This window comes from Corvus kubaryi, unplaced genomic scaffold, assembly GCF_017639235.1.
Source record: "Corvus kubaryi isolate FWS band 111438036 unplaced genomic scaffold, C.kubaryi_AGA036_p1.0 133, whole genome shotgun sequence".
Taxonomy (NCBI): Eukaryota; Metazoa; Chordata; class Aves; order Passeriformes; family Corvidae; genus Corvus; species Corvus kubaryi.
Window position 1 is genome coordinate 13,910,474 of NW_024580667.1, and position 24,122 is coordinate 13,934,595.

The 24,122-nt window shown below is 39.8% G+C and overlaps 1 protein-coding gene across 6 annotated transcripts in view; it reads left to right on the plus strand.

Moving 5' to 3' along the window:
* The first annotated feature begins 2,484 nt into the window (after positions 1-2,484).
* AP1S2 (adaptor related protein complex 1 subunit sigma 2) overlaps positions 2,485-24,122 on the plus strand; it is a 31,149-nt gene continuing 9,511 nt past the window's right edge. For 2 of the 6 annotated variants that reach the window (XR_006017587.1, XM_042037396.1), the window contains exons 1-5: positions 2,485-2,646; positions 3,635-3,813; positions 10,987-11,095; positions 11,998-12,135; positions 19,839-19,931. Coding sequence is in view for 5 of the 6 variants with exons in the window: in XM_042037396.1 (XP_041893330.1) it covers positions 3,635-3,813; positions 10,987-11,095; positions 11,998-12,135; positions 19,839-19,883 (471 nt within the window). In the remaining variant the exon portion in view is untranslated. Of the gene's footprint in view, positions 2,647-3,634; positions 3,814-10,986; positions 11,096-11,997; positions 12,136-12,519; positions 12,552-19,838; positions 19,932-24,122 lie in introns of all 6 variants that reach the window. The other 4 variants (XM_042037382.1, XM_042037392.1, XM_042037419.1 and 1 more) reach the window with 3 other exon arrangements.

The following is a 24,122-nucleotide window of genomic DNA, read 5'->3' on the forward strand; positions in this document are numbered from 1 at the left end:
TCCACCACACCTGATGTAGCACTGGTCTCACATGCCTTATCATACCATCAGAAACTGCATATAGCAGAGTGATTCTGCTCAGGAAATTTAATGAAGAAACACCAGGTCACTGTCTGAAGAAATCCATCCAAGTAAAAGATAGAAGGGAGAAAAGCAGTGGAACAATTGCCCTTGTATAACTGTATGACATCATACACTGTAAATGAGCAGTAAAATCTGGCAAAAAAAGAGAAAAAAATATACAGGATTGAAAAAAGAAAAAACGAATCGAGACTTTATGCCATCAAAACACAGACATTTCTTGAACCATCTGGGTAGTTCGTCTGATTTCAATCAACTATGTGTTTGCAAAATGTGTGGTCTGATCCATATGCAGAAATATTTCACTGAGTTGGGAAGTGAGAAATCATAACACAGGTCTGGTGTGACTCCTTCAGAAATTCATTTTGGAGCTCCCACTACCATAACGATGCTAATAAACTGGAAGTTGCACAGATGAAGAGAAATAAAAGTTGGTTGCTGTCTTAAACTATGATTTGGAAGGTCTCAAAGCCCCTGAAGTGTGTATGCACTCAGAGAATCACAGAATATATTATGCTGAATTCAAAGATAAGCAAGTGCAGATTAGGAAAGAGATAGTTTATAAAAGTTTTCTGAAAAACAGGGTATTTTAGACGCTGGAATAACCTCACAGGAAACAAGCAGAACTGCAAAGTGTGGCAACTCCTGAGGACAAAGTAACACCCTGGTGTAAGGGCAGACTCCCTGAGGTAACAGATCCACGCACAACTGTTCCTGTGCTTGATGAAAGGCAGGTTACCGTGAGAACGGGACAGCTGCTCAACGAACATTAAATGTGACAGGAACAAGCCCCTACAACAGCAGTTCTCATTTTCTACACGACCTCTAATACTGCAATTGCCTTATCCATTCAGCTTGGTTTCACATACGCCTCCTTGTCCTCATGCCACTTTACTCTTACAATTATAACCTCTTCTATAAAATCAGGAATACATCTTCAGTTTTCCTCAAGTGCAATTGACTATAGCATTCCTTGAAATGCCAGAAAATTGGCTTTCCTTTCAGACCATGCACATTTTTACACAAAAGCATTTCCAGCGCCGGTTTCTGCTGCCATAGCCGTTTCGTAGCCAGAAGAATGGGCGCTTATTTAAAGTGTCAATAATAGAAAGTAATAAAAGCGTGACACATCCTGCGGCGCTGTGAGCTGCTCCTGACGGAAAGCTGCGGTGGGAGCACGACCCTTTCGCGGGTTCTGTCGGTCACTGTCACACCACTATCGGATCTGCCCGGTCAGGTCAGCTTTGCTGTTCATTTAGTGCCGGGGGGTGGTGCTGAGCAGTGACGATGCCGAGAGCTTTAAGCGTTTGAAACATTTTTTTTGTAATAAGGTGCTCCGACTTTGGCTTGCAGTGACACCGCTCTGTTTCTTTCAACTAACACCTCGCTATGTGTTTTCAGCCCACCTGCATTAGAATTTTAACACCAAACCAATTCACAACAAAACCAAAACCAGCCAACCAACCAAACCCCCAAACGGAGCTGTTTCATCCTCAAAGCCTCTGTAGATACACATGAATGATAATTTTAAAACCAAGCATTAGTGAAACACAACACCGCTAAGTCTGTCGGCAGCTGGTCCTGCCAATCTAACTGCAGCTCGCAATCAAGGTGACTTTAGGGGAAAAACTTCCCCTCGCAGGGACAACCCCCTCACAGGGTCGGTCCCCTCACACGGACAACCTCTTCGCAGACCCAGTCCCCTCAGAGGGATAATCCCCTCACAGGGTCCGTCCCCTCACAGGGACAGTCCCGTCACACGGACAATTCCCTCAGACGGACAATCCCCTCACAAGCTCGATCCCTCTCAGGCGGCGCCCCCGCCCCGCCGCTCCCGCCCCCTCAGCCTCCGCCCCCCGGGCACGCACGTGCTGGAAGCAAACACTGCGCGGCGCATGCGCGGCCCTGCCGCCCCTCCCTTACCCCCGGCTGGGGCTGGCGGGGCCAGGGGAGGAGCCTCAGTCTCCGGGCGCCTGATTGACTGATGTCATTTCCCCGGCTCCGTGCCGCGCCCGCCCATTGGCTGCTCACGGACCGCTATCTGCACCGCGCCGCCTGGTTGGCTGTTGCCGCTCCGGCCGTTGCCCTATCGCAATTCGGGCCACGCGGATTAGGGCACCTAAACCCCGCCTCTTGCTCAGCCCCTCCTGCCGCCAGCACCAGCTCCGCCTTCCCCGCCTTTTCCTGCCTCTCACTGGTCCAGAGCCGCTTCGCTCCTCCCGCCCGCCCGTGCGCTGAGCTCTCCGATTGGGTGGCGGCCGAGCTCGCTCCGGTCCCCCCGCTCCGCGGCAGCTGATAAAGTTTTGCTCGGAGGCGCTCGGGCCCCGCCCCCTCATCTCGGCCCCGCCCCCCGCCGGCCCGGCCCCGCCCCCGACCTGCCCGAGGGGGGCGGCCGTTGAGGCGCGCGCGCGCTCGCGGCGGCGGCAGCAGCAGCTCCCGTCCCCTCCCGACCCCTCCCTCCCTCAGTCCCGCTCAGCGGCCGCGGCGGCAGCACCGGGGGTGCTGGTCTGGGCTGAGCTGCCTCCTTCTCCTCCTCCGCCTCAGCTCCGCCGTCCCCTGGGCACGGTGAGCACAGCCGCGCGGAGTCGGGCTCGCCTCCTGAGCCGCCCGCTCCGCGAGGGGGTAGCCGGGGCGGTGCTGGGGCCGGCGGGGAGGCGAGGCGGGATGTTGGGAGGCTGCGGGGGCCGCGGGGCTCTGCCCCCGCCCTGGCACCGCGGAGCTGCTGCGGGCGCGGCCGCCGCTCGTCGCGGCTGGCGCTGGTCACGCTTGTCGCCCGGGACCAGGCTGGTCTTTCGCATCGTATTTCATGTCTATCATATTGCCTGGGAAACTTCCCCAGCCCCGTACAACTTCGAGCAAAAAGGCAAAAGAAAAAAGCCCAAGCCATTTCATTTAATATTACAGCTGCGGAAAAACAGAGCCCGGCAAGTTCCTCTTAAAATATAATTGCAACATCACTCCTTTAGGGGAAGCGAGACCTGGAACATAGGACCGCAGGGAAAGCACTTAATCTCTCCTTTTGTTTAACGTGGGAAAAGACTGGGCTTTTCTGTGCCGTAGGACGCTCCGCTGGGAGGTTTGATGTCTTTTAAAGTATCCCGAGGCTTTTCAGAAAGGTTTTACGTGCAGATTGTTCCTGTAAGGCTTTAATCTGGTGAAGTGTAGATGAGGTTGAGTATGGGAAAAATGTGCTGTGTTGTTTTTCTGTCATTTTGGGTAGAAAACGCAAATGAAATCATACTGGTGCTGGACGTGGCTGGTTTGAAATTGGGGTATATTCTCTCGCCAGCCGATGGTTCTGACACCCCTTTCTGAAACTTGTGTGCGCTTTCTTCTGCCTTTGGCTCGGCTGACCTTGCTCAGCAGAATCCATTGTATTATTGCTACTTCCAAATCTTGTGTAACATCTGCCAGTGCTATAGAAATAGATAATGTAGTTAGGGTTTTGGATGTCCGTCTTTCTTCTTGTTTGGTTTTTCGCAAGAGAGACCTTTTCGAAACTCGGAGACTGAGATTAATGCTTTTCTTTTTTCCCCTCCTTCCAATTCAACAGATGCAGTTTATGTTGCTTTTTAGTCGCCAGGGGAAACTGAGACTCCAGAAGTGGTATGTCCCATTATCTGACAAAGAAAAGAAGAAAATCACAAGGGAACTTGTTCAAACAGTATTAGCCCGCAAACCGAAAATGTGCAGCTTCCTGGAATGGAGAGACCTGAAGATTGTCTACAAAAGGTGGTTCTGTCTCACTAACCTTGTAATTGCCATACATTACAAACGGTGTATAAAGTAGCAAGAAAATAATGAAGGTTGTTTTTGTTTTGTTGGGTTTTTTTTTCCTTCCCTCTGTTGGTTACAGAGAAGACTGACTTTTCCCTTGAATCTAATTTGATAACCAAGCAGGAATCATTCATGTGTGGAAAATCACTCATGCATTTAGAAATGTACTGAAGAAAAGAAATGAGCTTTCCTCCTACTTTCATAAGAAGTGGCAGTTCTTCTTGGTACTCTGTTTAGGTTCACACAGTACATACATGCTTCATGTTTGTACACAGTTCAGATGTAATAAGTGATAAAAATATTGCAAATATTTACATCAAGCAGTGGCTTCGTTAATCACCTGAAAATATAACTTGCTTTTAAAGGCTCATAGAAATAAGGAAATAATTTTTCAAAGTACCTGGTTTGTTTTTTTGGATTTTTTTATTTTTTCGCTAAGTACAGAACGGAATTTTTCATAATGAAAGAAATCATGGCTAGTTTTCTTTTGGTGGAAGTACTGTATAATTTTTTTTGCAATAATTTCATTTTTTAGTTTTTCCCTAACCCTTCTAGGAGTATTTGGCAATAATTTTTTAGCTTTTTCTGATCTTTAGAACATATCACAATGGAGTGGTGTGAACATAATTTTTCTCCAGAAATAACAGTAATCCTCCTTCTGATGTGGTAGGCTGCATCTCTTCCAGCTGAAGGTGGTGCCACAAAGCCTTGAGTTATCTCTCTTCCTGGTTAGTTGTAAACTTCAGAAGGTTTACTCATTCTTCTTTTGTCATGGAGATGGTAGTTAATTTGTGCCTTACAGTAAATATTGTTGTATTCCCTTTAGATAGGACAGAAAGAACTGGACCAGAAATGAGGCGTTTGTAACTCTTTTCCAGGACAACAAATGGGTAGTATCAAATATGTTTAGATGTTTTAAGTCCTGCTCTCATATATACATTGGTTTGTGTAAATACATGTGTGGGGGTATTGCTGGTCTATCTAATGCATGTAGTTATTCAACATGAGGAGGAAGGAGGAGAAACAATGCATGAGGCTGTGCTGATAGCATACACATTTTCTTTTCCCTCTTGATTTCCTCATAAAACTTCTTGAACATGTATGTAGACAAGCTTGTTCAGACACTTGCTGTGCTTCCTTCAGTGATAATGCCTGCAAGTGCTTTTTCAGCTGGGCATTCATGGGACTAAATCAGAAAAATGAGGCATGAATAGGCCAATCTGTTTCCTTCCTTACCCAGTCTTTGAACAGCAGTGGCTGTTCTGGGGATGATTCCACATAGCTGCTTTCCCTCCCTGTTTACTGCTGTTAGTAACTACTTGCCACGTCCTTTTGTGTCTAGGGAGCTGGTGGAAATTTGGATAGGACTGTTTGAGTTGCTGAACTTCGTGGTGTTCTTGCATCTCAGTGGTGTGTTGTGGGTCCCATGGTCAAGGAGAATGAAGAAATTTGCTTGGAGATTTCTATGTCTGGCTAAAAATGGTCTAAATACTGCAGTCTGCTGGACTGCTGGTGTGCACAGCTGACTGCAGTAGTTTATTTCACTCTCTGCAGACCAATCTGGCACAGAGAGCCTATGAAACTGCTAAAGATGAGCTTGTACCAAGCTAATGAACATCTCAACTTTTTTTTTGACTAAAACATCAGCAGAAGGACTAGGTATAAGGGATGATAGTTTAAATTTCTGTATCTGATAACACTAATAGCTCTTAGGTTTGTGGGACTTGTTCCCATCATTGCACCATAGTTAAAGATGGTGAGTACCAACTAGTATGATTTCTTTGTAAAGGGTGACTTTTAGCCACCACCTTTTCAGCTACAAAAAGAGAAACGTACCAGAAGGAACTCTGTGGTTGTGAAATTGCAAAAGGTGCTCCCAATTCCTCTTGAGCATCTCATCTTAGAAGATCTCTGCTAAGATTTGTTGTTGTCTGATCTATTGCTGAGAAGGATCTGAACCTGCTGGTGCAAATGTTTTTCAGTATAAATTATAAAAGTATGTGCCTATTTCTGTTATGAGTCTTAAATTGCTGAAATTTAAGTGCTGGTTTTTTTTTTTTGAGTGTGTTTATTGTTCACATGTAGGAGACTTGAACCTAGATATTGCAGCTCAGAAGTTGGCAGTATTAGAAGTATATTCAAGGTCTCATCGTTGTACCTTTTTGCAAGAACAAAATGAACTTAAAATGTAAAGTTGGCAAGACAGTGGCTTTAGCTTCCTTATGATACTTAACATTTATTAAGACTGCTGGACTATTTTGACTAGCCTCCTTTGCTCTGTAGCATTTCACCTTTATAGGGTGTTTTCTGAATCTTCAAGGAAATAGATCTTAAAATTCATGTAAACGTACGTGATGTAGCTTTTATTTCCCTTTGCTTTCATACTTGTAGCATTTATAATGGTTGCAACGTAGGCTCAGTCATTGTTGTCTTAAATTTTTTTCCTTCAGCACTACAAAACACAGATGGAGGGGTGCCCAGTTTTGGTCATGGTGTGTGAATTGGCTTATAAGTATTCTGTAGCTGGTTTGGAAGATATTTTTCAGGCTTATAGACACCAGAAGATTAAAAAAAGGACATGAGCTTCTGACTTCAAGAAGCACAGAGATTTGAAGTGACTTTCTGGGAAAATAAAAAATGAAATATGGGAAGCCAACAACAATTACACTTTATGAAAATAGAGGGGGAGTCATCTGCAGACAGCTGATTAGAAACTTAACAAACACAATTGATGTGTTTGCTCTTCACATTTTGTCATTTGAAAAGTAACGTATTGGTTTGGAGCATATAGGGTAGAAGTTCGTGCAGCTTTCCCCCTGTGGCAGAAAAAATGTGTTCAATGTTAACATTTCTAATTCTGCTAAAAAAGGAACTTAGGATGTGATTTTTTTTTTCTTTGAAGACTTCTTCTGTTCACTATTTTATCTTCTGGCAATATAAGTTATTTTCATTGTGTAGTATGTTGCAGGCAAAATCAGAACTTGGAGAAAAACTTGTTTTGTATAAATTTTACTTTGTTAGCATTTGGTGAACTGCATTCATGGGACTTAGTTACTGTTGATTAGTTATTTGATTGAGGATTGTGGCTTTGCTTTTATGTGTCAGTTTGGAACTGTATTTGGAATATATGAAACTACCATAGCTTTTGCTGCTCTTGATGTGGCAATTGTCTTTTGCTTTGCACGCCATAACCATAATCAGAGGTCATATTAAGGACTTACAGCAGAATAAGTTTTAAAACCTTCTTTCTACCCTCCCTCCACTGAAAGAAGCTATGAAAGAGCCTATTGTGCTGGTATTGTGCCTCTTAAAGTACTGTGAACTGAAGGTACAGCCATGTGGCCACTGGGATGTTCCCAACCGTTGGCATGATCCCTCTTTTTTCTTATATATAACTTGGCAGCTAGTTGTACCTCCTAAAAGTATTACTATGGTGTTGATCAGGTAGCTTTGTAAAACTGGCTGAATTCAATGATTATGGTGAATTAGATACTTGGGCTTGCTAATTTTAATTAGATCAGGTCTTCTTTGTACAGGGTTCTAGTTTGTGTGGCACTAGGAGGACCTCACTATCAAGAAGTAGCAGCTTTTTCTTAGAGAAATAGCAGTATTCTTGTTTATTTCGAAACTGCTGGGGGCTATAGTCTTGCTGAAATAAGAAACTGGAAAAGTGCTTTGTTTTGGTAGACTCTGTCCTGGAGTCTCAGAAGTTCCTGTTTTTTAAAGCAATGTGTAAAGTTGTGGGACAATGAAAAGATCTTTTGTCACACACAGCTTATTGGTGGTCCCAGTTTTCATTGGGTCAACTATCAGCAAACCACAGATTCTTGGGCTCCTTAAGCACTTACCTGCCTCCTGGTTGTCCTTCAGAGTTCGGTTCTGTTGGTGCCAAACTTTGTAAGCTTTAAACTTCTGCAGTTAGGATCTACATGCAAAGTGACTTAGATGCTGACAGACTTATGGCTTGTTTGCAGGTTTACCTGGTGACAAACTTCCAGGGATGACTTCAAGCAGGTGTTCTCTCATCTAGAAGGGGAACACCACTGAGCTGGTAGGATTTGCAAGTTGTGCTCTGCCTCCAGCGACCTGATCTCTCAGCAGTTACTGAACCTGGCTGTTCAGAGAGCAGAAGATGAGAACTCTGTTGAAGCATTGCCTGCCTGTTTTGAGGCTTCCCACTACTGAATTATTGCAACTCTTGGGGGGAGATACATGGATTTGTTTCCTATAAAAAAAAAATCCTGAGGCCATCTGTCTGAAGGCAGCAGTTTGCATAAGTATTTATACTCACTGTGTTACCTTTTTGTTCTTCAATCCTTTATTGCATTTTCAGGTGATTTTGTCCAAACTTTTTTTTGGTCTCTCTGGTTTTGGACCCCTTTCTGATAAGTGGAGGACATTTATCATAAAATATTTTCCTAAATGAGAGTAAGCAGCTGAGTCTGAAGATTATTTTAATAATATTTAATGAGATAAAAAAAGACCACAATTGCAGTAGGAATAAAAAAAGGCAGAATGTTTCTTACAGACTGCACTTCATTTACTTTTGTGTATATATTTTTCTATCAGGGTTTGCCTTTTATTTGGGTGCATATGAAAGGTTTCTGTCAGGCTCATTAGGAAGAAACTGTTTCTGCAGAACAGAAATCTTTTTGAGCCCAAGTAATCTACTCGTCTTCATGTGGATACTGTCCATGTAAACTTCTACACTTGGCAGAACTTCCGGTATCTGCTGTGGATTATAAGTGGACACTTTTTTTCTGAAGCCCTTCCTGCAGAGGAAAAAAATTGTAATAAACTATTGCCTCTGAGGATTTGGATCTGAAGCATTCCTTTGTAGTATGCTCATGCCCTTTGGTATGACTTGTTTAAATTCTTCTGCCATTTGCCATTCAGGCTTATTAAATCTGCATTTCGGGTTTTTTGTTGAGTAGCGATCTATTAGTCATGGTTGCTACTTAAAAAATAAATACAAAAATATTCTCTGCATATAATAATAGATACCTAGGCCTCCATTTTGTGTTGATACCCACTGAGTAATTTCTGTTTATTGGTCTTATTTCTCCAGAACTGCAGTTGGCAGAGCTTGAATGTGCATTCTACTTGCTAGCTGCCAAATATGGTCTTCTGAAAGTATGTTGTGTTCTCTTTTAAATGAGGACACTGAGAGCAGACCATTTTCTGGGGAAGTATTTTTTGTTGGTCTCTCTCTCTCCCCTCCCCCCTTCTTTTTCTGTAAAATAGTTCTGTGCATCAAGAGAGACTCTTTAAGTACTAGGAGAGCACAGAGGAACTGTCCCGTGTGGATAAACTTCAAATATTTGAGTCAAATTTGATTTGATAAGGTCTTCTGGTATGTGGTTCAACTTGGGTTTAAGCAGTGTAAGGAAACAGTTTAGCTGCACTTCATCGTAATCAGTGCTGCTCATCTGAAGGTGGTGAAAGCCTTGTTTAGATGGATTTGGCATGAGTGCTGGTGATTAGTGTAAATGTGAAATAATGTGTCAATGCTCTTTTTTGATGCAATGAAATACAACATGGAGCTTGACTTATAAATTCCTCAGTAGGTTTGAAAGCATTTTTTTTCTTTATAATATTTCTTTCCAATGCTTTTAAAATTAGTTTAGGTTCCTTATACAGATTCAATCTTGCGAGCTACTACAATGACTGTAAATGTCCTTGAAAAATTAGTGAGGCATAAACAGAACCCCGTAAAATCAAACAAACTGTGCTCAGATGGGACTTCTGATGAGCTGATGAATCCCCATGGTGAAGAGATGAAAGAGTGAGGGAACAAAAGTATTGTCCTTCACTGGAGGTGTCTTCCTCTCTTCCCCCATCATGTTTGGGGGTAGGATAGGCAGTAATATTTTACAGTAGTTTAAAGATTTGTATAGAAGCTATTCTGATTAATCTTTCGTGTTGAAGCCATAGCAATTTGATTCAGAGCAGAGTGGGAGCAGGGGGGACGTTTTCGGATCATAAATGGTACTGGATAGGCATCTAGGAGACAAATTTCAATAAAGTGAAAATACAGTGGGGTTTTTTCAGAACTTCTAGCCAAAAAGTCTGACAAGTCCCAGCTGATAAAGTATGTGTAATGTTTAAAAGTTGCATGGATTTCTCTGTATGGGAAACAAAATATGCATTTTAAACTTGGCACTCACATCTGAATGACTTCTTTTTCAGTAGGGCTGGCTACTCGAGAGTGCTTTATGTGGCCTAAAGAGGCAAACAAAAGCTGTTTCTGGTTCATGTAAATTAGCAGTTAAAACAGGTGGTACTTGAAATCTGGTTTGCACCATGTGTGACTGAAAAGCATATGGTTTTGGCACATTAGAAGGGACTAAATGGGGTTTTCAGCTTTCATTCCTTCTTTGGTTTTTTATCAGCTTTTTTAAAACATGACTTGAACAAATATATGGTAGAGCACAGTAGAATTGGATGGCCTTTTTGTTAGAGCGGAACTCTATTATAGCTGAAGTTAAGAATTCCCTGTCTTCCTAGATGGAAATGGATTGCTAGAAACTATTTGATGGCCTCTCATCAGTCTGATGCCAGGACAGTTAGTAGGAATTGAGCTGTTGACTTAGTAGTAATTGGGATGTATGTCACTGGTGTTGGTTTTGGAGTTTCTTGAATTTTTAAAATTCTCTATATAGACCAAAACCTAATTGCTAATTCAGTTCATCTTTCTTGAGGCATTTTTTATGGTTTTTAATATCTGTGTATAGCTTATATGATGAAAGTTTAACATTGGATCAGTTAATTAATATACTGATGTATGGATGTTACGGTGAGAAGAGAAAGTATCTTATCTCAGAACTCTCCCATGATGCCACAAAATCAAAGATACTTAGTTTTCCAACCACCTCTTTGGCTATTTTAGTTCTGTCAGCTGAAGGATGGCAAAGAGTGAAGTCATGCTTGACTCGGAGATATATCTCTTTTGTACATGTGTGTCTTCTGGTCTTTCAGCCATTCCTTAGTAGGACTTGCTTGGTTATGATTTGGAGTAACAATATGCTGAACTTGAATATGAAGGACTGCTGAGAATGTGATACTCCTCAAGTGCATTCATTTTGCTTATGCTTGTATGCTAACATCAGGATTATTTTGTTATTACAGATATGCAAGCCTGTATTTCTGCTGTGCTATTGAAGATCAGGACAATGAACTAATAACTCTGGAAATAATTCATCGCTATGTAGAACTTCTTGACAAGTATTTTGGCAGTGTGAGTTAGTTTCTTTATATTTTGTCATTTTGTTTTTTGCCCACAGCACTTTTACAAGAACATAACCAATTAGTAATTGAAAAGGTGCATTTAATATATTTTGGTGGCTTGCTTGGCCAAACTAAACTGATGCTCTTCTATAACTGTTAAAATATAAAAATAAATTATTGATTTGGAGAAGAACTATTATTAATCCTGTGTTAATTGCCTGTATTTATTTCATTTCACAGTAGTCTCACTTGGGGTCAGATAAAGTCTTACTCTTAGCAGCAAGCTTTTCTTCTTCCTGGCCCTGCTCTAGTGTGAGCACTTCTTACATCTGCTTCCAAAGGAGGCAGTTGGTTGTGAAGTAGCAGGAACGGTAAGGAAAGACAAGAGAGACATCTGCTTACCCAGACAGCAAACACAAACATCTGTAGTAATGTACACTAGCACTCCTAGAAGAACTGCTGCTCATTCTGCCTTCATTTGTAGTCCTTCTGACTATGGAATGCACAGACTGAACAAGAAATGTGAGATTATTCATTTTCATATCTTTCTGTAAGATTGTGTAAGCTACCTTTGCATACTGCAGCCAAGGAGAGAGCTTTATAGGGAATATTCTGTTGCCTCTTGAAGAGCTGTGTCTTACAGACTGCTGTGAATGGAACCCTTTTTAACAGTGAAAGCATTTTTCAGAGGTTACTGTTGCTGTTTTTAACTCAAGCAAAAAATAGGATTTTTTTTTCCCTCCAAGGACTGATTTTTATTGTTGCCCCAGTCCTTACAAGGTTACAGCCTTAGCCTGATGTCTTGGTTTGGTAAAGTTTGGTGAAGCTGTGAACAAATTAAGTTTTGTGAGAGGGTATACCTCAAGTGAGAGTATCCTCCCACTTTGCAATAATGGTTGATGTTCCTTTTAGGTATGTGAACTTGATATCATCTTCAATTTTGAAAAAGCCTATTTCATTCTGGATGAGTTCCTTTTAGGAGGGGAAGTTCAGGAGACTTCCAAGAAAAATGTCCTTAAAGCCATCGAACAAGCAGATCTTTTACAGGAGGTAAGCAAATCCAGCTTCTCTGGCCAAAGTGTCAGTATGGTAGGCTGTGACTCGAAAACCACCTGTTGCTCTAAGCTTCTAGAAGGTACTTTTTAGCATGCTTAGCATGTGGTTTTAGCTAGTTGTCCTAAGTGTGCAATAGGATGATGTTAGCTGCTCTTTTTGTTTGGTTTGGCATGCGTATGTTGTAACCTACTGTGACTTCGTGTTCTGCTAGTAAATGCAAGTGGCTGTTCTATGTTTATACCTAGATAATTGTAGATCATGCTAATTTAACTTAGTGTTCTTCATGTGTCTTTCATTTTTTTTTATTAATTAACCATTAGTTCTTTTGTCATACCTGATGCATGTTCACTTCTTTACTGTTTCGTTGCTGAAATCCAGAAGCTAGACTCTCTTCTTTGAGACTCATTCAGGTATAGTTCTAATTAGTTCTTAGACCTGCTTTTCTGCTATAGGCTGCTTACTGTGGAACATGTCTAAGCTGGCAAAACAGTAATAGTTGTGCCATAGAAACATACAGAATAAAGTATAAGAACATTGTTTTTTCACTTTGAATGCTTTTGTTGTTACTGCTGTTGGAGAATGACAGATTGCATGTCTACTGTTTTTTAAAAATCATTTGATGTGAAGGGGTTCAGTGGTATAGAGAAACTTAATATCATTTCTCCATATTTCTCCATCCTGTGCTGGTTATTTTGGGTTTATTTAATTTTGTTTGGTTTTTTTTCTTACTGAACTGTACACTGTTAAGGTCCTTGAATGTCTAAATGGAAATCAAAAAATTCTCGTGTGCTGGCGAATGATCAGTCTTGTGTGCAAGTCAGTGAACATATGGTTTAACAGGGATGGTACACCTTTATTTTTTAAAGTGGATTGAGGTTTACTGCCTAGATTCTGTATAGATCCAAGTTGTTCTATTTTTCCCCCTATGCGAACCTTCAGTTTGGTATTTTGTCCTGTGAATTAATTGCTTAATTCTCTTCCAAGCCTTCTGTGTTCCACTTGGTAGTCTTTTGATGGGCAAAATATCAGTAGGATGGGGAAACACACGGTGTTCTTTACCCTTGCAGCTGTGTTTGTAATCCTTTCAGAGTACAGGGAGATCCACTGCACGTTAAAAGTTCTTGTCATGAACAAGGACAGCCATTACACACTAATTTGCTACCCTGTTTTTCTAGAAAGGAAATGCATCCACCTCTTCTTGTGTTCTGATTCAATTTTTTAAAGTCTTTCTTTAGTCTTTGAAGGAATTATCTTAACCAGAAGTCCTGTTGGAGTTTACAAACAGGGGAGAAAAATAATCTGTTTTTTGTCTTAAAGTCTTCCAGTTTGTCTCTTGCAAATGCAGTTAATTGTACATAAAGTAGAATTATTGTATTCTTTCTCATTGTTACTGTTTCTGAATTTTATTTTCACTGTTTTTGTGGGGCTGTTCTAAAGAAAAAATCAGTTCTATTTCTAGGAATTCATTGCTAATTTTTTTTTTCCAAGCAATGAACATTCTCTTTTTACAGAGAATATTATTTCATATTAATATAACTTCAAGTTAAAAATCTTATGCAAAAGGAAATACCACTTTTTCAATGTGAGACTTTTTCCTAGCCCTGGTAGCTCTTCCTTTCTCCATCTTTAGGAGATTTTCAGTTGCAAAGGTTTATGAAATAATTCTGATTAATTTGAAATGTAGCAGTTTATCACAGCACCACTGGAGTCCTATGTTGGGACGTCTGTGTTTGGTTCTTAATTATATTGACTGTTGATCTAGTATAAAACTACACCCTATACCAGACTTTCAGTTTATAAACCCTGTAAAAAGTCTGGTTATTTAAATTGAGCTTCCAATAAATTTGGCCTCTTTCCAGTAAAAGTTTGGTTTTGTATCAACTGCTGCTATGTAAATGCTGAGTTTCATGAAGAGAGTTGTTAAAATAATAGTTTCTTACATCTGGAGAATTTTTGGTACTTTGAGTTGATCTCTGCCTCCCAGAATACTTCAAAACTACCAGACTGAAACATAGTGTGATTCAAAATTGAAAACGTATTTCTAGCAGGGTTGTCATGTATTTGTTTTTGACTATGTCAGATTTTAATTATGTGCAACAAAGTGTTTATTTGGCCTGGAGTACTCATTGCCGAATGTATATGTGTATATATGTATGTACATATATACACATATATATAGTTGAGTACACAGTATTATTAATTAAATATACAACATTATTAATTAGTAATGCTACATGCATTGGTATATGAAGTACCTTGAAGAGCTGTGCAGAATACTTACACAAAAGAAAATCATTACAGATACATTAAGTGACTATTTGTGTAATGCTAGGAGGAAATATGCAGAGGCACAAATTGCTGAGTGGTGAATTAATTCTCATTAGCCTTGCCTGCTTGTATTTTCTGTGGAGGTTTTCCGGGATGTACTTCTATGTCTGAGCATCTACTTCAGTTTAAGTTCTTGGTGCTGTGAGGTCCCTTCACTAACTGCTACAGTTTGTGTGATTGAAACACACTAACTTTTTAAAACCCTTCTCACCTTCACATTCCTGTTAGTTCTTCAGGAATGTGTTTCGTTCAAGTATTCATTCCCTCACCCCTCCCCCATGTTTATTACCACCTGATAACTTATCAGCAGTCAGTCATCAATACTAGCAGTGGTACCCAGATGAAGGGTAGTGAAAGGTCATTAACTCCAGTACTTCCATACTTCCTTGTCACTCTGTTGTAGAAATGCTTCTGTTCAAAAGAATGCTGTTACATGTTGCTGATAATTTTATATCTTGTTTGCTAGAGAGATTTTAAATACTTAACTGGTGATTACAGAGGCATGCACTGCTGAAAAGGTGGTTTTTGGTTGTGTGAGCAACTCAGTTATACTGAAAGAAATAGCAGATGCAGTGTGTTGTTGCATGAGTTAAATATATACATGTGACATGTGAAACAGCTAAAAGATAACCCTATGTGTGATTTTGTGACTCTTGAGTTTTTTAAGGCATGAAACCACCAATGATAGATCTTTTATACAAAAGAGAGGATTTGATTTATTTCTCTCAAAAGTCTAATTGCTCTTGTTTTATTTGATGGCTTGAGTAATTCAGTATGGTGCTTGGTCATTTACTGTACTAAAATCAAGGAGTTAATAATTCTAATATTTAAACCAAGCAGTCATGTATATATTTTAAAGCAAATCTGTACAGACTTGCTCATCTTCATTTGAAGTAAGAAAAATTTCCTAAACATTGGCTATGAATGAAAATGGCTTTTGTTGATTATCCTATGTAAATTTTAGAAAAGTATTTTGGAAATTATCCCCGTTTTGTCCACCACTATTCTTTTGTAGGATGTTTGTATATTTTTTTTAGTACTTGATTGCAGAACACCTAAATACTAAAAAAATCTATATTTTTAAGAGGTATCTAAATAAAAGGGCCAGTAGTCTGTCCATAAATCACTCGTTTGTTTCTGTCACTACTTCACTAATGATCAAAAAACTAAAAGCTGTGTGAGTGTTTTTTTTTTTTCTTAGGCTCTTGCAGTTTGGCCTCAGGCAGTATTTACTAGTCCTTCCACATGAAGAATAAGAGATAAGCTATCAATTAACCTTACTTTCTTTGCTATTTCAAACCCTTGCCTCATCCTATATCCAGAAGGGTGCTGACAGTGTTCATGTTGTCTGACTTGCCTTAGATGCTTAGAGCTGCTCATAGATTAAAGCTTTTGGTTTTAGAATGAGCATCTTTGGAAATGAAACTGGTGAATTTCCTGCATATACTGTGAGAATTTTCTTCTTGGAGATGAAATGTGCTTATTGGAAACCATAGGTTTGAAGGTATGCATAGTAGTAGGTATTAGGTTGTCTTTGAGATATGCCAAAACTCCTTCATTTTGTCATTAGCATTGACAAAAGAAAATTCTGATATTTAAGCCTCCAGTGGGTGGGAGTATAAGGAATTTTGTCTGGTTTAGGAAACAGCCTTTGTAAGCAGCTGTTTCTTACCACTTGCCTGAGAAACTTACCATAATGAATACAATTAATTCAGCCTTCACTTAATGTTCTTTCTTAAATATAGACTGTTGAAATAGACTTCCTAAGTTGGCAGTGGCATTATTGGCCTTGGCTGTACCTGTGTTCCTCTGAATGTGAAACAAGAATAAATAATGGAATCTTTATGATCATGGACATCTAACTGCCTTGACTGCCATGTGCTCTTCATGTGTAACTTCCATCTCAGTTTCAGGTGGTCAGCTTTGTTGGTCGGTAGGTCACTGTAGTTTAAAGACGTGCATCAGCTTGATTTTAGGCACAGATAATGATCGACAATTACATTTTAGAAGGTACATATATGGGGATCTATGAGTTACTGTGAATGAGAAGTGATAGATTGTTAGTTCATTATTTAAGGATTAGGAAATAGCTATGATTTTTGTGGATTTGAAATCCCTTCCAATTCACAGAAGAGCAAGTTGTAGTGTTTTGGTAGCGATGCTTTTGTAAAATGCATTTCAGAACTCAATCTCTGAACATGTATTTATAGAAGAGGGGGGTTATAGTGCTGTTAGTGTTTGCCACTCTACATAATACTCAAAAAGTCATGGCAGTCAGATGCAGTCCCAAATGACTGGGAAAAGGGAAGCTTTGTGCTTAAGTTTTAAAAAGAGTGGAAAGGAGGACTCTGGAAACTACCAACCTGTCATCCTCGCTGCTATACCTGGGAAGATCATGGAACAGCTCCTCCTAGGAGCTGTGCTAGGACATGTGGAGGACAGGGAGGTGATTTGGGACAGCCAGCACGGCTCCACCAGGGGCAAGTCCTGCCAATCCAGTGACCTTCTGTAATGGAGCAACTACATCAGTGGGCCAGGGGAGGGCTACCGATGTCATTTATCTGGACACAGTTCCCCATAACATTGTTCTCTCTAAATTCAAGTGGTCTATTTGATGGATGGACAGTTACATCCAAAGGACAGTGGTCAATGACTCGGTGTTCCTCGGGGTCAGTAATGGGACCAGTGCTGTTTAATGTCTTAGTTAATGACATAGAGGGATTGAGTGCACCCGCAATAAATTTGCAGGTGACACCAAGCCAAGTAGTGCAGTTGACACATGCGAAGGATGGGATGCCATCCAGAGGGACCTGGACAAAGCTGGAGAAGTGGGCCCATAGGAATCTCACAAAGTTCCACAAGATCGAGTGCAAGATGCTGCGCCTGGGTCAAGGCAATCCCTGGTATCTGTACAGGCTGAAGGGTGAACAGATCAAGAGCAGCTGAGAAGGCCTTGGGGGTGCTGGTGGGTGAGAGGCTGGACATGACCTGGCAATGTGTGTTTGCAGCCCAGAAAGCCAATTGTACCCTGGGCTGCATCGGTAACAGTGTCCCAGCAGGTCAAGGGAGGGGATTCTGCCCTTCTACTCTGCTCTGGAGAGACCCCACTTGGAGTGCTGCATCCAGCTCTTAGGAACAACCCTCTGAAGATTGTGAATTTAATAGTAGCAGACAGCTCTGTAAACCTTGGTATTTCTGTATTTTTAATAGATAATTTTAAACTGTCCTTCTTGCACTGTGGAATAGGCTTTCCTGCAAATACTTATCAGATCATACTCTCATGTTTAAAGCAATAGGAAGTATTCCAGAAAATGAATAGTAGAACCTGCATCTCTTTTTTCCCATGTACTAATGGGGGAAGAGGAGGTTAACGCTTGCAGATTTAAATAACTTGTTGAAAAGGTGGTGCTGAGTATCCAGGAAGTTAGCATATCATGCTTTGACCTCTTCCCATGCTCAGTCTGATTTTTTTGTTGCTGTTGTTTCTTTGTTTAAGTGTGTATACAAGTAAGATGTGGCTAATTCTACTACATTAAAGAAATCAAAAGAAATAAAAACGAGATGATCTTAAGACTCAACAAGTTGAGGAAGGAGTCTTCCATATAAGTGCTAAATATGCATTCATTAAGCTTTGCAAATTGAAACATCAGAAAGTTTCAATTATAAGTAAGACAAATTAGCATAAGCAGTCCTTGCTGTCTCGTAACTATTCAGTACTCCCTCAGAATTCCAATACTGATCAGTTTGCAAACTGTGAACTTGATCATTTACTGATATAAGCAATTCTTGTAGAACTGTTGAGGATATATTAACAACACACTGAACTCTTTGTAGATCATAATTCTAATAAGGGTATATTTATTCCGTACACTGAACAGATAGATTCTTTTTCAGGGATGTTCTCCTGTCCTTAGCACTAGACGCACTGTGTCAGGGTGATGCAATGAAATATTTAGCACTGCTGCATATGCCATTGCTGTTTTCAGGAGTTTAGTCATGTGCTTCTCATTAATAAACAGTAAACTCAGTGAACAATTGCAGGAGGCTGCTTGAGAGTAAGGAGTATCTTCACAATCAGGTGCTCTTTCTTGAATGCTCACATTAATCTGCATTTTAGTAGAACAATTTCATTGGATGTGGCGGAATGTTGAAAAGAGCAATGTTAATGTTTGGATCTTGAGATTGTGAGGAGAAAATTCCATTTTTACTCTGTTGTCTGAGATGATGTGTCATGTTGCAGTGCTACTACCCTTTCTAAAATTTTCACTTCCTTTGAAGATGGTTTTAGAGTGCCAGAGAATATTAGGTGAGAAGAATACAAATGTCCCCAGGAGGCATCCTGTTGTATTTGGTTTTAGATTTTCATTTCTTTGTGGTTTTCTCTGTTGTTGTACAGATGTTGGGGCACATTGCTGGTATGTGTTTTAGGGCTTTTATTTACTTTTAAGGGAGAAGCTATATTTTTTGTTGCCAAGTGGTGATGGGTATCAAGATACAATGAAAGTGTGTATATTAAATTCTATGCGGAAAATTTGATATTAAAAGGCAAAAAAAAAGGCTGAGAAGAGCTATTGTTCACAACTCTTTGAGAATTGAGTATGTTTGATTAACAGATGAATTGATTAAAGTGAAAATGTGGAACTTTTTGCACTAAGCAATATGACATGAAAGTGACTGCCCAGCAAGTAACAATGGTGACTTAATAAATATGAATTTTGAATTAAATTGTTTAAATTACTTCAAGGATGATAGGTTGAATGAAACTTACTTTTCTTCATGGAACAAGTCTTATTTTAATAACAATGTTAGTAATAATACTATGTGACAGTTAATCACTGAATTAAATATATGTAAATTTGGTATCATCCTATTCTATTACACTCTCAATCTGTTCTAATAATGAGCAACTGCTTTTAAGTCTCTTTAAAAAAATAAAATCTTTGAATTAATATTCCTTCATGCACAATTGAAGCTTTCTAAAGAACTCTCTACGACTTACTCTTTTAAGGTACCATTATCCTTTACTCTGGTTAAGAAATGAAAAATAAACTTTTTTTTTTAATGCATCTACTTGAAGTCTTTGAACAGATGTTTTCTTCTGATGCATTTCTATTTGCTTTCTTAACAGTGGACTTTTAGGAAGACCTATTAAAACTATATTAACCTAAAGAACAACAATAGCTGAAACAGATTTGAGTGAAATAACTGAATTTACTTTTATATATAGTTTAGAATATTTTTAAGTCTTGTTTTAAATGTAAATAAGCTGTACATGATTGGGTGGATGTTGAGTTTTTGTTTGCTTCTTTTTTTTTTTTTTTTTTAGTAGTTGGTATTACATTTTCACTGCTGCTTGATTTTGTTTGTAGAGCCAGAATGAAGATTGGGGAGGTTTGTCTGAGGATATCTTATGATTAAGAGCAATCTAAGGCATTAGCCCTTTTGACCCATCTAAATGATTGGTAACTACCAAGTTTACCATTTTGGTGGCATGGATTAAATGGGTGCTATGCAAAGACTGCTGCACGTGTAATTAAGTCCTTTCAAGGGTAAACAAAAAATGGGTGATGGGCTTAACTTTCTGCAACACTTGCATGATGGTCTTTGAAGAGTGCTTTGACTGTTTCCTTTTATTTTCCTTTTATGTACTAACCGCATCAACTTGAAATGTCTGACTTCTACTGGCTTTCTTTGGTGTTGATAATTAAGTGGGATAATGCAAGTTAGAGAAATGGATACCAAAGCTAATAACTAAACAGATGTTTGGCTTTGTTTACTTACAATCAGCCCATGTAAACATGTATTTATTGGAAAATGAGCTGTTTACATCTGCTGTGCAAAGAAAATGGGCCCTAAAAAGACTGGGTGCTGCTGCAATTGACTGTATATCAAATGCCGGATGCTGCATGATAGAACAAAGCTTATTTGCATATATAGTGCATTGCAACATATTTTTGTCCAAAGCATAAGTGGAGTACGTTGTGGCAGTCCTACTAATAAAGGTAAGATTTTAATTTGCATAAAGCAAGTTTAAAACGGACATGAAAATGATTTGCTGGAGAAAACTTAATTCCTCTGCTGCTTATTTGATATAATGATAAACAAGTAGTTCAGTAAACAAATTGGCTTTTGTAATGTGGAACTGTGGTAATAGATCTAATTTCACATGCAGCTTTATAAATATCAGGACTTAGTTTCTAGATAAAAGAAAATAATTATAGTAGGCAAAAATATTTGTAACATGTTCAAAACCAAATTCACAGTTGGTGTATGGGTATTTTCACCATTTAAGAGTTTCCTAGTGTATGATACAGCCATTGATCTGTGTAGGGAAGAGGGGAGCAGCCAATAACCTGCTTGGATATTAGACCTGAAGAATTAGGGCAGCCAACAACATTTGTTGAAAACAATTTCCTGTATGAGCTTGGACATACTCTGAAACAGCTGTGAGAAAAACCTACATGCTCAAGCTTGATACTTCCTACATTTTTTCCCCAATTCTATTGCTTTTTCTATGCTCTTCATGATAACAAGTTCATGTACAAAGAGTGTGATTCTCATGGTGAGGTTAGAGTTTAAACTGTGCCTGTAAAACTTCCCTTGCAATTAGAACTTTAAAAAGCTACCTATATTGTTTGGGACCTATGCTACAAACAGAGCTGTTACTTAGGAGTCCTAATCTTTTGTTTGTTTGTTTGTTTGGGTCTCAGATGGCTACAAAGACCACTTCTGGCACATACAAGCTCAGGCTTAGAGAATTCTGTGTAGCTCCAATTTACTTGTCTACAGTATGTCCCTGGGTGAATTCTGTGTATGGGCATAGTTTCAGTTGAAGAAATGTGCTTTGTCCCTGTTAAACAGTGACGTTATCTGATGCCCATGGAATGCTACTTCTTGGCCTGTACTGTTCCCTGGAAGGAGTGAAGTATTCTAGTTGCTGTGTTCAGACCTTAATTTACAAGGTTATTGTGGTTCCTCAGAATATAGAGAAAGGGAGATGGCATTTGCTGGGCTGAGTGGAGAGGGACAAATAGATGGTTGCACATAGTAAGAGATGGGGAATAGTTTGCCTGCAGTAAGGAGCTGCAGCTTGTATATAGGAGTGAAGATCATCTGTGTTAAAGAAAGATCTCCTGAGGTAAAGGAGGTTGCCTTCGGGCAAGGGGAGGAGTTTGACTCATAGCTTTGGTGCTTGGATTAACTTGAGATTTAACTAATAGGTTATACAACTTCAAATTACTTTAATCCTTGTTACTCTACGAGGCATAACCAAGCCCAGAATGAGTAGAATTTGTTTTTTTGGATGGCTGTTTTAGAGAGAGTTTCTTGTAAACTAGGGTGTTGAGTACTACATGTTCCATGTGGCAATTGTAATAAGCCACGTATTCAGAAGTAGTCAGTTCCATAGAGAATGTGGTGAAATTTATGGTAAGACTTGTGTAATAGTGGAAAACCAGGTGAAATCTTTATATTGTACATTCAAATTGTACTGTGTAGAAATTCTGCTTTTTACTGAGAGCATTTTACAGTGGTAAAGTCATGATCTTGAGTCAGGACACAGTTTGCTCATCACCCAAATGCATGGTGACAGTGACTCCTGTAGAGAAAGCTGAATCCATTCCCACTGCCACCTTTGTGTTGTGTTGATCCACTTGCCCTGTGGTTCTGGGGCTCCTAGGTTGTTAGCTAAAACTTGAGCTCATGCAGGGGAGCATGAGGGAAGTGCCAGGAGGAAGAAAGTGGCATTGAAAAGGGAAGTAAAAAGCAGCTGCTTTTGGCAAGCCAGGACTTTTGCTAAAGCTGATAGTGCAGCTTAAATTACATGCTATTTTTAAAAAATCACAGTATCTAAGTGTTTTAAAAAGCCAGTGTTCCACACACCTTGTCCTGGCTGACTGTCTGCTGTGAACCCCCAAGTCAGCATGCATAGGTAGGTTCTAATTTGCTTGTCATATGCTGCACCCCTGCTGTTGGCCTGAGTCATAGGAGTGTAGCAAGGAGCTTTTCAGCAGCAGTATTGACTTTTGGAGTTTTCAGCTGTCCTTTTTCTCCCTCTTTCCTGTGTGCCAGAAAAACTATTTTTATGATCGTTCTAGAACTGGATTTCAGATCCATTTAAACTGATCCAATTCAAATTTCTCATTTCTAAAAACATAAAGTCAGCAGCTTTTCTTTTCCATGTTTATAACTTGTGCCTGCAAACATTTGTCCAAACAGTTGTAAGAACGAAAAGTGCTGCAGGACCAGGAAGGAAGGGGGATGCTTAAATGCCATTGCCATGGAAGCTGAATAATATTGGATGTGACATGGCTTGTTGCAGCAGCATATTCTGGTCATCCTTTCAAAGATAACAGCCCTGCAGTTTAGGAAATGCTTCCTTTAGCAAAGGAGAATAAGCAATGCAAACCTGTATCTGCAGTGCTGGAAGAAAACATTAATGAATCCTTATGTGCATAGTTTGGCAGTTTGCCAAACATACAGACGCTGTTGGCTTATCTGCTCGAGAACTCAGTGATTTTTAATAATTTTGGCTCTAGCTTCACAATACAAAGTACTCAGCTGTAATACGTGCTTAAAGCATTTGTGTTTTGGTGATGGAGCCTCTGATGGATTCTTAGAACCATCCTTACTGCTAAAGGCTGGGCTGTCGATTGTTCCTGGCTCGCTGCATAGCAACTGATTGGTACATGAGAAGCAGAGCCTCCCAGAGCGATTATCACCTCTGAGCCGGCAGATCAGAGTAGCAGCTAAGAGGCAGGAAGCAGCTACTATTATCCGGTTATAGCACACAAAGCTTCAGCTGATCTTTCTACTTCTGCTTTTGGGAGAGAGGCAGGCAGGCTGCTGCTGACCTTCTGTCATACCCCTCTGCTCTGGCCTTGTTGAGGTGATGTTTTAGAGCCGAAGTCTGCATGTGCTAGGACGTTTTGCTAAATAACATTTGCAGGACAACTTGCTGTTTCATACTCCAGTTGAGAATTGTGTTGACCGATTTGCATCCATCTTGAAGATTGTTTGTTTTCTCTGTATACGAAGCTGCAGACAAGATCTTGACTAGGAGTTAGCATTGATGAAACAGTGTTCTTTTTATTTGCTTGTGGTTTTTTTGGTTTTTTGTTCTTTTTTTTTGTAAGAGCATCATAGTTAATACTTGTCTTTGAAGATGTTCAAGACCTCATAAGCATTTCTAGGTTCTGTGAGAAAACACTTTGCTCTTCTTTGAAAGTACAAATAGAATTTCACAACAAAAATGCCTTAGTGGGAAATTTCAAGGCCAGGCTGGATGGGCCCTGAGCAACCTGTCCTGTTGGAAGGTGTCTCTGCCCATGGCACAAGTGTTGGAACTAAATGATCTCAAAGATCCCTTCCAACCCAAACCCTTCTATCTAATAGAAGTTTCTGAACAGTTAGCTAACCAAAGATTGGGAAACAGTTACTCTCCTGTTTTGAAATCCTTGAAAAGGCAAGTGAACAGCAGCAATGTCCTAAAGCAGCCGTTCATTAGAAATATTTCCTAATAACGATTCAGAAGTAGAGTGTAAAAGTAATTGCTTCTGAAGCATTGCTTAGGAAGTGCTTGTTAAATGTTAATCTCTTCCTACTGCAAAAACTTCATGTTTCTAAATGGAAACCCTCATCCTCCACTCTTGATT